This window comes from Helicoverpa armigera, chromosome 3 (genome assembly GCF_030705265.1).
Source record: "Helicoverpa armigera isolate CAAS_96S chromosome 3, ASM3070526v1, whole genome shotgun sequence".
Lineage (NCBI taxonomy): Eukaryota > Metazoa > Arthropoda > Insecta > Lepidoptera > Noctuidae > Helicoverpa > Helicoverpa armigera.
Window position 1 is genome coordinate 168554 of NC_087122.1, and position 12891 is coordinate 181444.

Below are 12891 nucleotides of genomic sequence, written 5' to 3' on the forward strand. Positions count from 1 at the left end.
CCTCGGACAAAGAATCAGCATGGCGATCCAACGAGGTAATGCTGCCAGCCTCTTGGGCACGCTCCCAGTTGACAGCGATGGGGACGAATTTTTTGACGCTTTTTAGTTGTTCTGTTTTACTAGGATAGTTTTTGATTTTTATTGTAAATATGTATTGTAAATATTAAATTAGCCTGTTAACTGGTAACTATAATAAATTATAATGAGTTGATCGTTTAACAACATTGACCGAGGGTCTGTGAGTTCGGAAGTAAATGTTATTTTATTTAACCCTTCAGCCGCTGTTGGGGACTGATGTGTTTCAATGGATAATGTTCTCGTAAATCCTACGCCGAAGCTTAATTAAATCATTACGCTCCATTTCCCGGCAGGATGAGCAGGGTTGCGAGTGGTTTTAGCGTGTGCTCGATATTGTTTTAAAACATCACTGTAAATATTTTCGTGTGAGGGGCGGGGAGGGGGCCGGGGGGAGGACTTCGGAACAGCTCTTTGTGGGCTGACCCTGCTGAAGTGTATTTTGATACTGCCTGTTGTTTGCGTAGGAACAAAGAGATAGTTGCGTGTTGGAGAGCAGAGGAAGGCTGTATTTATCACACTATATTAAATAACACTAACTCATACCTTCACATTGATACTGTAATCACTACATGAGCACCAGCAAATCAAGAAAAAATTCCAAGCATCCACAAAGCGTGAAAATTTCCATTTCCCTCTTCCAATACATGAAACATTTACAAAACAAGCAACAAGGCATCAGCAGACCGGCGTAAAGCAATCAGTAATTAAAAGTTGAAAGATTCATCCCATTCTATTAACATCATAATGGAACGCCGGGAACCTATTAAAAACATAAAGTTTTCACTAATTAACTTGCTACGAGAGGACGGGTGACGGGCGTGTGAGGGGGCCGGGGGAGTGAGAGGGGGGGGACGTAAGCAGAATTGTATCAACATTAATTCATATTCCGTAATTCGTTTTATTGTTCTATCTGAAGTGGATTTTGTGATAAACAGTCTTTGATTGAGTTGCGAGTGCCGACTCCTGAGTGAGCTTTGTTGCTTAACAAATTACCTACTGTGATTTCAGTATGACGGAATGATTGAAGCGTAACACCAGATACTTTGTACTTGAAGGGTTTCTTATAAACTCTTTTATAAAGCCATTCAGAAAATGTTCAAAATCAATTAAGAGTAATTTTATTTTTGTACAAATACACTGTTACCTAGTAATTTTGCTTAATTCTTCAATGAGAGAAGTCTGTATAGGCACAAAGCTAGTAAATTAATTAAATTAACTTCTGTTAATGGAGTCTATTGAAGTACTGCGAATTACAAAGAAGCCTAGAACCGATTTTATGCTTCATAAGACCAAGAAATAAATGGATAGTCTTACTAAACAATTTAAAGACGTATTTGCTGGCTTATTACGTCCATATATTTTGTATTATTGTTTCTTAAAAAATAAACACGGAAACCTCTTGACAATAAAACTGTGAAACAAATTGATAATTAAAGTTCAAAAACTTTGACCATTCCCACTGCAGTGTGGTGGTAATAACACCATTAGCTGTGGCGATGGCGCCGCCTGCCATCACATACCGTGTCACTCCGCCATCGACGCACGGCCAGCCGCGGCGCTGCGCCCTATCGCGCCTGCACATCGCGGACACTGCCGCGCGACACGACACGTCGCGTGATCCCACACACATCTACATACGAGCCTCTCTAATTAACAACTAAATTGATTTGCGAAAACTTTCTGATTGTTTCACGGAATGTTAGTGATTTGTTTTGTTATGTGATCGAGTTGCGTGGCCGCTGATTGAATTGTAACCGCTTATTGCCTATCTTTAAGGGAGATACTTCAATTGAGTGCCATTCAAACTTTTTAAATGATTTTATTGAAATAGGGTGGGTTTCGGAATTTAAGTCAAGTTTATTATCAATCGGCTTGATATAGCGGTGATTACGTAACTCATGCAAACAGTCTGTAGCTCAACAGTCTGGCCGACTTCCTTTATTAAAAACAATATTATTAGGTCCTGTGTACAGTACATAACTTATTCGTAAACTAGCCCTTCCTCTGTAAACAGATACAGCAAACTAAACTCTAAGTAAATAGCCGTAAAGTCCTGTTTGCTCTGGGGATTTAAATTGGGAAAGTTACGCCATGTAACCGCGGTGCAAACTAACAAGGGGTGAGAGCGGATAACATTATATGGTAGTTTTAGTTTTGACTTTTGCAAGCTGATTTAGGAATTAGGGAAGCGAATGGCTGGTAATCTCGGATTTATCACGCCTGTGCGCTGACGTGCTGCCACCAGGAAACTGCGAGCTAATGGACTTGAGCGATCAATAGATCTGAGTGAGTGGGCAGCTATGTGATATTATATATATATATCTAGCCTGTAGTGTCCCACTGCTGGGCAAAGGCTTCCCCATCTCGCTTCCACTCTTCCCGATCTTTCGATCGTGTCCACCAATCCGGACGATAGGCGTCTAGTTCGTCACGCCATCTCTTCCGGGGCCTACCCCGCCTGCGGTGTCCATCCTGAGGTGTCCACTGGGTGATAATAGTGGCCCATCTCTCCGGATGCATTCGGCTGACGTGTCCAGCCCAGTTCCATTTTAATGTCGCCGCCTTTTGGCCCACATCCGCGACTCCTGTTCTGGAACGTATCACGGTATTCCGTATGCGATCGGTCCGTTTAATGCCTAAAAGGCTACGTTCCATTGCCCTTTGGCAAACCTTGAGCTTGGACTTCTGACACTCCGTGAGAGACCAGGTTTGTGCACCGTAGGTTAGGACGGGCAAGATACACATGTCGACTAGCTTTCGCTTGAGTGAAAGGGGAAGGTCCCCTTTCATGTAATGCTTCATGGACCAGTAGCTTTTCCAGGCGTTCTCAATGCGACGGTCGATTTCTCGCTGTTGCCTGTTTTCGAAAGAGACTAACTGGCCCAAGTAGATGTATTCGTCGACATAATGTAGAGCTTGCCCGTCTACCTCGACCCTACGTTTCGTGCTGTTGGTCATTGTCTGTGTCTTATTCATGTTCATTTGAAGTCCAACCTCTCGGCTTGCCATGCTCAGATCTTGGAGCATTTGTTGGAGTTCCTCTGATGTGGACGCAAAAAGGACGATGTCATCAGCAAACCGCAAATTTGTAAGCCTCTTGCTCCCGATCGCGATGCCTTTTGATGTCCACGGCACAGTCAGCTTTTTGAAAACTTCCTCCAGCGTACACGTGAAGAGGTTTGGTGATAGTGGATCACCCTGTTTCACGCCTTTCTCTATGTGGAATGTTGGACCTGGGGAAAGGAGCTTTACTGACGCTGTACTGGCTCTGTAGATTAGCTCCAAAAGCCTTATGTAAGTCTCATTTACATTTTGTGCGCGTAAAGATGTGAAAATCGCTGTGTGCTTGAGACTGTCAAAAGCCTTGGAGTAATCCACAAAAGCCAGATACAACGGTTTGTGGTATTCATTGTATTTCTCTATTATTTGATTTAATGTGAATAGATGATCGGTTGTGGAGAAGGACGGGCGGAATCCGGCCTGTTCGACTGGTTGATGTTGGTCTAGGTGTTCTCTAATGCGGTTGTGTATCACTTTAATGAATAGTTTATGTGATATTATTATATTAAATTCCAACACAAAATATACGATTACATAAAACAAAGTTAAATACGAGTACCTATTCCTAGTAAACATTGATTGAATCCACGAGCAGCTACTGGTAGTATTGGCATTTGTTTCAGAGTAAAATCTCTTAATTCGTAGAACAAGCACGTTTGCTTCACTTGGTTTAAAAGAGCTAGCATCTGTCTTTGATACAAAGTTGCAGTACAAAGAAAATGTTTAGTTTTGTTTTAGTAATATCCGCAGCTCACAGCTGTTGTGTGCTCAGGCTTTTGATGCAGCGCTTTCTTAAGGCACCACTGCCGCCTAAAATGTACGTAATATTAAACTAATATTGCAAGGAACTTAAGGAATTAAGTATTATCTGAAGAAAAAGTGTCATATACCTACATCTCATATACAGGTTAAAAACTCGTTTGATGAACACCTAACACAACATGTATTGTCTATGGAGCATCAGGATGACAAAACAACAGAAGATCTGACGTGAAACACATTATTCTTTTTTTGAACGTGCGCCCGAAAACGTGCGCCGGAAACGACGAAACCGACTTTTTATTGTTCTGCTTAAACTTTGAAAAGGTCGCAATGTTTTGTTGAAAAAATACAGGCCAACAACTGCGGTTGTAAAAAAGAAAATTATCGTGGTAACCGACCCTTTGTTTGTGTAAACGTTTATGAGTTTTCAGCGAGTTTTCAGACGGAGCACGATTCGTCTTCGTTAATGTTTCAAGGTTAGAGCTTTTTCGCCGTGATATATGTAGTTACTATGCGAAACAAAGTGACGTTTTATTTTTGGGTTAAAAAAGGTTCGGTACTTTTTTACTCATTATGTTACATGTTATATTATATGCTTTACAGACCACATAAAAACACCATGGTTTATACTCATTTCATTCATAATTAATTCACAGTTAAGCGGGCGATTAAATCACAGCATCGAACCCAAGGCCACTAGCTGAGAGCTCTCAACTTATCTCTCCGCGTCACTGAGCCCCACTGACCAAACTTGACACACTTAGCTCCGTGGTCGTCAGCTAAAATGGGCTGTTCTTCGTTACTTCACATTCGTACTGGGTGAAGGGCAGGGGGGCTGGGTGGCTCGGGGCAAGTACAATGTGCTCGTTAGCCCCCCTTTGTCTGTGGGCAGGTCTTTTTGCGGCGACACTTACAGGGAAAGCTCGTTACTGGCCAGGCGACGTGGCACATCGGACGCCGCGTCATGTGGCCGCACTTTTATACGGGAGGTGACGTTGCACTTAACTGGGATTTAAGTACCTAGCTTCCTATTTTTTTGTTTTGATGAATGAGGTTGACGTTTCAGATTTGATTTGTTTGATAACACATAGTGATGATCCTTTCAAGTAAATGCCTAATTTAGATATGCGATAACATAAAACTTGGCATTCAGGCAATAATGAAATTAATGATCCAAAAGTAACATTACAAACTTATCCAATTAGTATCCAAGCCTACTAGACACATGGTACAACTGAGCCCAGCCGGCTCCAGTCTAAGATATATACAATACAAGCACTAACATGGCCGTCCCATTGCCAGCAGCGCCAATTAACTAGCACTATTAATTGCCGTACCAGTAATATCACATGTTTTTGTTCCATTATACTGAATGATACAGGCGGAGTTTTTTTAGGAAAATTGATATTTTAAATCTACAGACTTATTTTTAAAAGAGAATATTAATGTGTATGAAATAAAAATTGAGCACGAATAGCGAAAAATCGTGATTTCCAATGAAGTTAATAAATATCTGAATAATATTTTGTAAATTCCACTAAACGCGTTAGTAGTTACTTAGTAGCTTTGATAAAGAACTGATTCTCAGAAACAGATTCGTGTATGAATCCGTTTGATTACCAAATAAGTCAATTTATATATTCAGCTTGAGTCTATATTTTTTAGTCTTGGTAACCTTTCTGTTGCCATGGTATTCAGAATGGAGAGAATAATAAAGTTATGGTTTCCTACAAATCAATAATTAGGACTAAACTTTGTCCATATTATTTCATACATTTTAGAAGCAGATGTAAACTTTAACAATAAGGGCGGGCGCAGACGTGCGACGCGTCGCTTCCTGGGCGGTGTCAGTATGTCGCGTCGTGTCGCGTGTCGTGGCAGATTGATTGCGCGCCCAGCGTAGCGCAGCCGCACCGCACCTCACCAGTGACGACGGTAAGTCATTGTCGACGGAGAAGGATTCATTATAACTAAATATAGGTAAGAGTAGTAATACCTTGGTGTAGAATGTTGTAGTTTAGAAACTTTGTATAAATAAGAAATAACTAAAATGACCATAAACCAATATTTTAAAATGTCTATGCAACAAAATCGTTATCTGAATAAGCACGTTTTAAATAAAACAAATGGGAACTTCAGCGATTTGTGCCACAATCGTCGGTGTGCTCTGGGCATTAGCGGGTGTGGGCGGACGCGTATAAATGACGATATTATTTTAGTAAATTAGCGCCTCACCGCCGCCTCAGTACTACTCATACGAGCTTTACTAAGAACTGCGGGGCGGTACGCGCTTGTTAACTGAAATCACATCCGACAGCACAAAGCACGGCTTAGAAATATGTCACATTTATTAATCATTTATGTTTTAAAGTGTTTACGTTTGAAAACACACTTTCAAAGATAACTCGTATTATGGACTAAAGATGGCCCATCGGTTTAAAAATGTAAGACACCTTTAAGGGTCAATTCACACTGAAAGAGCAGCGGCCGGCAGCGGCCGTAAGAGCACGGAAAATGTAAGAGCGCGGCGCGATGCGGCGCCGCGCGGCGCCGCGCGGCCCGCCGCGCTCACGCTCAATCCCTTGCAATTACGGCCGCTGCCGGCCGCTGCCGGCCGCTGCTCTTTCAGTGTGAATTGACCCTAAGGCGAAAACATATTTTTTGAACTTTTCTGCTCCTGAATTCTTACATTATGTATAAGAAATATCAGATTTGACTTTTCAAAGAAATGCGAAGTGAGGTAGAGCGAAAGTTAGATAGTTGTATGCGTGAAAGTTGCGGCGAGCGATCAATCTTGCGGCAGTGACAGACGACACGGCGGCGACGAACAAAACCGCGCGGCCGATAGTCGCGGAGCTGGGGACCGCTTTAAATTCGTCATTGTTTATTTATTTCAACAGTTTTTATGGTTTCAATAAGAAAGACTGCTCTATTAAAACCATTTATTTATTTATTTATTCGACTTAAACAGCTTTAACAGCCAATTACATAAATCGTAACATTCCCGTACATCAACCATTCACATATGTAGGTATGTGTATGTAATTGTATGGATTATTTGTAAAATCGCGTCTGAAAAAAATACTATCAGTTTTTAGGCATTATGGATGTATGAAACACTTTTAGACTTAACCTTCTTTTCTGTTCACAAACAATAATAAAATCGACTCAGTAATTAATACATATAAAAACATTACGTTCAAAAAGTCTTGTACCTATTTGTATTTGTAAGCGAAAGAATCATTTCATTAGGCGTTTTTTGTTATTTAAGTGCCTATAATTCTTAGGTAGGTACACTTAAAGACAATGAAGACTGGTTAATAATACTAAATATAAAACTTGTAATTTTTTGGGCCATTTTGAAGACATTTTATGGAGGAACTACTTCATGCCTAAAAAAATATTTTTTTGTTGTTGTGGTGATACATACCATTCGTTTGATAAAATAGATGCGTTATATTAAAATTGTATTCTATTCTATTTTAGATCAATGAATTCAATTAATTTAAGATTACCGAAAGTAGAGCCGAAGTGTTATCTTTAACTTCAAAGTTATGAAGATTTTATTTTACATCTTCCCGAATTAATTTGTTCGCGAGTGTACACATCATTCACTTTCGTAATATTTTTTTGAAGAAAGCTATTTTTATATGTCAAGTGGCTAAGTTGCTAAGTAAGAATTTTTCTGTCGCCAAGAAAAATGTTATTCATTACATGATTTGGTTATTTTCTGTCGTTACCATGTAGCTAACCCTGCAATTATTCGTAACGTATATTTTGCCCTATGCCAATCAGTTCTGACTTATTGTATCTCCTGCTGGGGTGGAGCCGCAAAAACCACACTAAAACCTCTAGAGATCGCCCACAGAGCTATACTAAAAGTCGCAACTTTCAGGCCTATACGTTTCCCTACTACTGAATTGTACAAAGCCTGCAACCTACTCAATGTAAGACAGCAATTTATCCTACACACTATCCTATTGCAACATTTAAAAACACCCTATCTAAAGATAACCAAACGCCGCAAAAATAATATCTGCTCTGTTCCGTCGGTCCGAAAAGTTTATAAAAAATTCTTCCCTATCCCGTCACTATATAATTCCGGATCCGTCCATTCCTATTCTTTCCGCTTCCCTTCCATTATTTTCTTCTTCCTTCCTTCTTGCATTCTTAGTATACCTTTATAAACACACTCCATATAAGACATATTATATAAATCGGGATCGGTCCTGTTTCTCCTAAGCTCAGGTTACTCAGTAGCCTATTTAGGAGTACAGCGCTTCACCCGCTTACTGGATTTTGTTTTTACTCTTATGTGCCAATTGTATTCACTCTATGTATAATCCGGTCCTTGTAAACAATAAATAAATTATTATTATTTTGGTTTTAAACTAACGTTTTCTCAGGTTTTATTTTAAACCTGGTGTTTTTAGGACCTTACGGGCATAGCCAAAGTGAGATCCTAATCTTCGTACTATTGTCGGGTATCGGAAGTTTGCTGGTTGTTCTGTACTGCATTAAAGTTATTATCTAAATCTAGTTGCAAAAATTTTCTAACTATACGGCATGTGTTTAGGATGGCTGCTTTCTGTAGAGTGAGGTAGGTATACTTAGATAGGTTGAGTGCTGCAAAACTATTAAAGATTTGTTTAGGGACAACACCTGTGGTAGATATTATAATTGGGACTATTGTAACTCTATTCATTTTCCAAACTCTGGTTATTTCCTCCTGCAACTCTGTATATTTCCTTATTTTTTCTGTGATAGTTTTCTGAATGTTGTTAGTGTTTGGGACTGCTATATCGATTATGAATGTATGTTTATTTATTTTATCTACAAGTGTAATATCCGGTCTATTATTGTAAATAGTGTGATCTGTGATTATAGTGCGGTCGAAATACATTTTATAATATTGATTTTCTAAAACGGCTCTTGGTGTGTATTTGTAGTATGGCGTGTAAGGATCTTGTGCGAGTTTGTGTTTTATGGCGAGTTTTTGGTGTATTATGTTTACTAATTGGTTGTGTCTGTGTGTGTAATCGTTTTGTGTTAGTGTGCTGCATGCTCCTGTGATATGTTGTATGGTTTCGGGTTTACTATGACATTTTCTACATAAATCGCTTCTTACTGTACTATCCTTAATTATATACTTTCTGTAATTCTTTGTGTTAATGACTTGGTCCTGTATGGCAAGCATAAATCCTTCTGTTTCTGGAAAAAGTCCGCTAAGTTCTAACCATTTGTTGGAAGCTTCCCTATCTATACATATTTGTTGTAAATCATTTGGGTGTCGACCGTGTAATTCTTTCTGTTTCCATCTTCTGTGTATTTCTTCTATGTGTTTCGCTCTGTCTATTGTGTCGGTATTGTCGTGTTCGTTAAGGTTTAGTGGTGTATAGTGTTTATCTATTTCTATTATGGTTTTATGTAATTGACTGCTGTTTCCTTTATGTATAAAGAATTGTTTGAGATTTACTATTTGTCTCTTATGGAGGTGTGATATCTCTATTAGTCCGCGCCCACCCTCTTTGCGTGATATTATTACTCTTTCTATTGCTGACTTGGGATGATGATATCTATGCTGAGTTAGAATTGTTCTTGTTTTAACTTCAAGTGAATTTAATTCTGATTTAGACCATTTTATAACGCCAAAAGAATAAGTAAGTATGGGGATCGCATATGTATTTATGGATTTAAATAAGTTTTTACTTGCTAAGTGCATTTTGCATAACGAATGGATTCTATTGAAGTATTCTTTTTTGAGTTTTTCTTTAATGGATTTATGTTCTAGTAATCTTGACTGATTGTAACCTAAGTATTTATATAGTTCTGTTTCTTCCATTGCCTCAATCACTTCTTCTGTATCTGTTAAGTAATTTCCTTCTACAATCTTACCTTTTTCTATGTTTAGTTTTCGGCATTTGTCTAGCCCAAAATCCATTCTTATATCATTCGAAAAGGTTGTTGTTATGTCTAATAAGTTATTTAATTCTGTTCTTTTGTTTGCGTATAATTTTAAATCATCCATGTATAATAAATGTGTAAGTTGGTGTAGTGTTATTCTATTATTCTTAATATCAAAACCTGATTTTGATTCAATTAATGCTCGCGAGAGTGGATTCAGAGCTAGGCAAAACCATAGGGGGCTTAGGGAATCTCCCTGGAATATACCCTTTCTAATAGCTACTTCATCTGTAGATAAGGTTCCTGTTTGTGTGTGTATGTTAAGTGTAGTTCTCCATGACGCCATAGTATTCTTGAGGAAATTAACAATAATGGGATTGATTTTATATATATTTAATATTTCGATAAGCCAAGAGTGCGGGACGCTATCGAACGCTTTCTTATAGTCGATATATGCTACATATAAGTTTTTTCTAGATGTTTGAACCTGTTTTAAAATGGTGGAATCTATAATTAGTTGCTCTTTGCAGCCCATGTGTCTGCGCCTGCACCCTTTCTGTTCTTCCGTTAGAATATTATATTTTTCAGTGTGTTTAATGATTTTGTTAGTTATACATGAGGTGATTATTTTATACAAGGTAGGAAGGCATGTAATTGGTCTATACTGTGATGGGTCTTGGGTTCTGTTTGATTTTGGAATCATGTACGTAATTCCTTTAGTCAAGAAATCTGGAATATTTTGGTTTCCTTTTAAGATGTCGTTAATTTGCTTAGCTAGTGTACTGTGTAGTGAGTGTAGTCGCTTTATCCAGAAATTGTGTAAACCGTCTATTCCTGCTGCTTTCCAATTATGTGTTTTGTTTATAATCGTGTTAAGTTCAAGCGCGCTTATTTCTTCAAAAGGCATTTCCTCGATAGTTTCTGATCTAGTTATTTCCTCTTTAATCCAAGTAGCTTCGCTATTATGTTGTGTATTGTTTGACCAGATGCCTTGCCAAAACTCTTTAAGAGAGTCTAAGGATGGAGGGTTTATGATTGTACTATTGTCGCCTTTAATTATTATTATTATTATTACCTCCTGTATCCGTCTCAAATTACTAACGCCATGAAACAGAGACGTATTGAGACATGTTTATCTACTTTAAATGTGGGATTTCTTTCCCATATTAGAAATGCGAAAGTAACCAAAATGATTGTCCAACTGAGGAGGGACGTAGGAAATTTTTTATCCGGGTTCGGGAAGTAGTGCCCACAGGTCGCGAGTGGAACTTTGGTCAGTAAATAAAATACATTGTTAAAATCTTTTTTATAAAATACGCACGAAATAGCCCACACACAATAGACGTAGGTAAATAGAACAAAAAGAGAGCAGTTCCAGTTGAATGGCAGTTGAAAGTAAATTGAACGGAACGTTTAAACGGTAATATCAAACGCTGCAGCGCCGGGTAAACTGCAAAGTGCCTGTCGTTGCAGTTGCCAATAACCAGGCCATGCTTCGTCAACTGATCAGCATTACGTTAATAATTGTTATTAGTAAATGCTAGTTATGAATTAAAGACAAGACAATAAAATATATATATTCGGGAAACTAGGACGGGAAAATCAAACAGTCTGGCCACCTTTCCTAACTGATGGGGTAGAGACCATCACTTTAATATCTTAGAAACCTTCAAGCCTTAATAGGCACCCTCTCTCTTATCTATAGATACTTAGTAGGTACTGAGAATATACAAGAGTTTCCTCTCAATTCCCATAAGCATCGTTAGGAGGCTCCAAAATTTCATGCTCGGACAAGCAGCGGCTTTTACCTGCATAGTAACGAATTTATGGCTCTTCCCGAACACCGAACCTGGAAAAGTGCTTTTAAAGTATTTAATGAAGTCACAATAGAATGCTCTTCTCGGCGAACAATGTAGCACGTAGGTAAATGATTTAAACGTAAGTCATTTGGATAAGGTACAATTCAAAGCGTATCAAAGCGTCGAATCACATGCCATTTCCCACAGAATACCCCCGACCACACCTGTAAAGGTCGAGCGAATGCCTCCCGCCAAGCAATACACCTTCTATTTACTATATCAATATTCAAGGCTGTGCCTCCATATTTAGGATAACCCTACGATTCATAACATAATACCCAGCCGACACCGTCGACACAGATTTTATAAATGAGCTACGAGGACGGAATACGCGCGTACATTGCGCCAGTCGTTACCAAGTGGAGTAACACGCGTTACGTTTAATTATATCATGAAATTATTACAAGGAGCGTGAGCAGCGCGCGTAAACTTGCCTACTGCGTGAATTGTTCATATTGTGTTACCGCTGTTACGCTAAATATTTATGTCGCCAGATTTGTGCGGTGATCACTGCCGATGTGTGTCGCTACACACGCTGTGCGAATACTTAAGCCACTAATAAATTACATTGTTAATAATGCTCTTAAATTACAATGAGGTTCTTAGTAATGTGAATAATGCTTGAAGTCAATCAAACCGTGTCATAAAAGTCAAATATGAGCATAATAACATACGGCGTACTTAAATACACCACAAAACCTAACGTCAAATTATTCGGCGGAAACTACACGATCATTCCGGGGGTGCACAAAACATTTTAGCACTACAACTTACCATTACAGCGTTCAGAGCATATTTACTCGGATTGGACGCAATACGCGCCTCACTCTCCCTCATTACCGCGCACATTAACACTCCATTTACTACTACACCGTGGCGAATAATATCATTACTGCATACGTACGCGTGTGTGCATGTGTGAGTGCGAGCGGCGCGTGTGTGTGTCAGGTGCGAGTTCCCACGCTGTCGTAACGCTGTGAAATTAATTTGGGCTTGTAAATAAGCAGGTAACTAATCATTACGATACCTTTGAATCATTGAACGTGTATTGAACATTTTCGTCGTGATTCACTCGTGATTATCTGCTGGAGATTAATTAACTCCGCAAACAATTTTGTGAATGTTGTTATTGAAATACCGTGATCCCTGAACAAAAACCGTAGCCGTGTTGTGTGGTTTCTCATGGAGTCATGTGATTTAAATTCGTTCATGTTATACCTAATTATGA

General features: G+C 38.9%; 1 protein-coding gene across 1 annotated transcript in view; it reads right to left on the reverse strand.

The window, feature by feature from the left end:
* Positions 1-12533, reverse strand: part of LOC110380628 (zwei Ig domain protein zig-8) — a 136375-nt gene extending 123842 nt beyond the window's left edge. Inside the window, 1 exon segment of the mRNA XM_064043438.1 lies at positions 12438-12533. Within this exon segment, the coding sequence (XP_063899508.1) occupies positions 12438-12512 (75 nt within the window). The 5' untranslated portion in view covers positions 12513-12533.
* Positions 12534-12891: the final 358 nt, after the last annotated feature.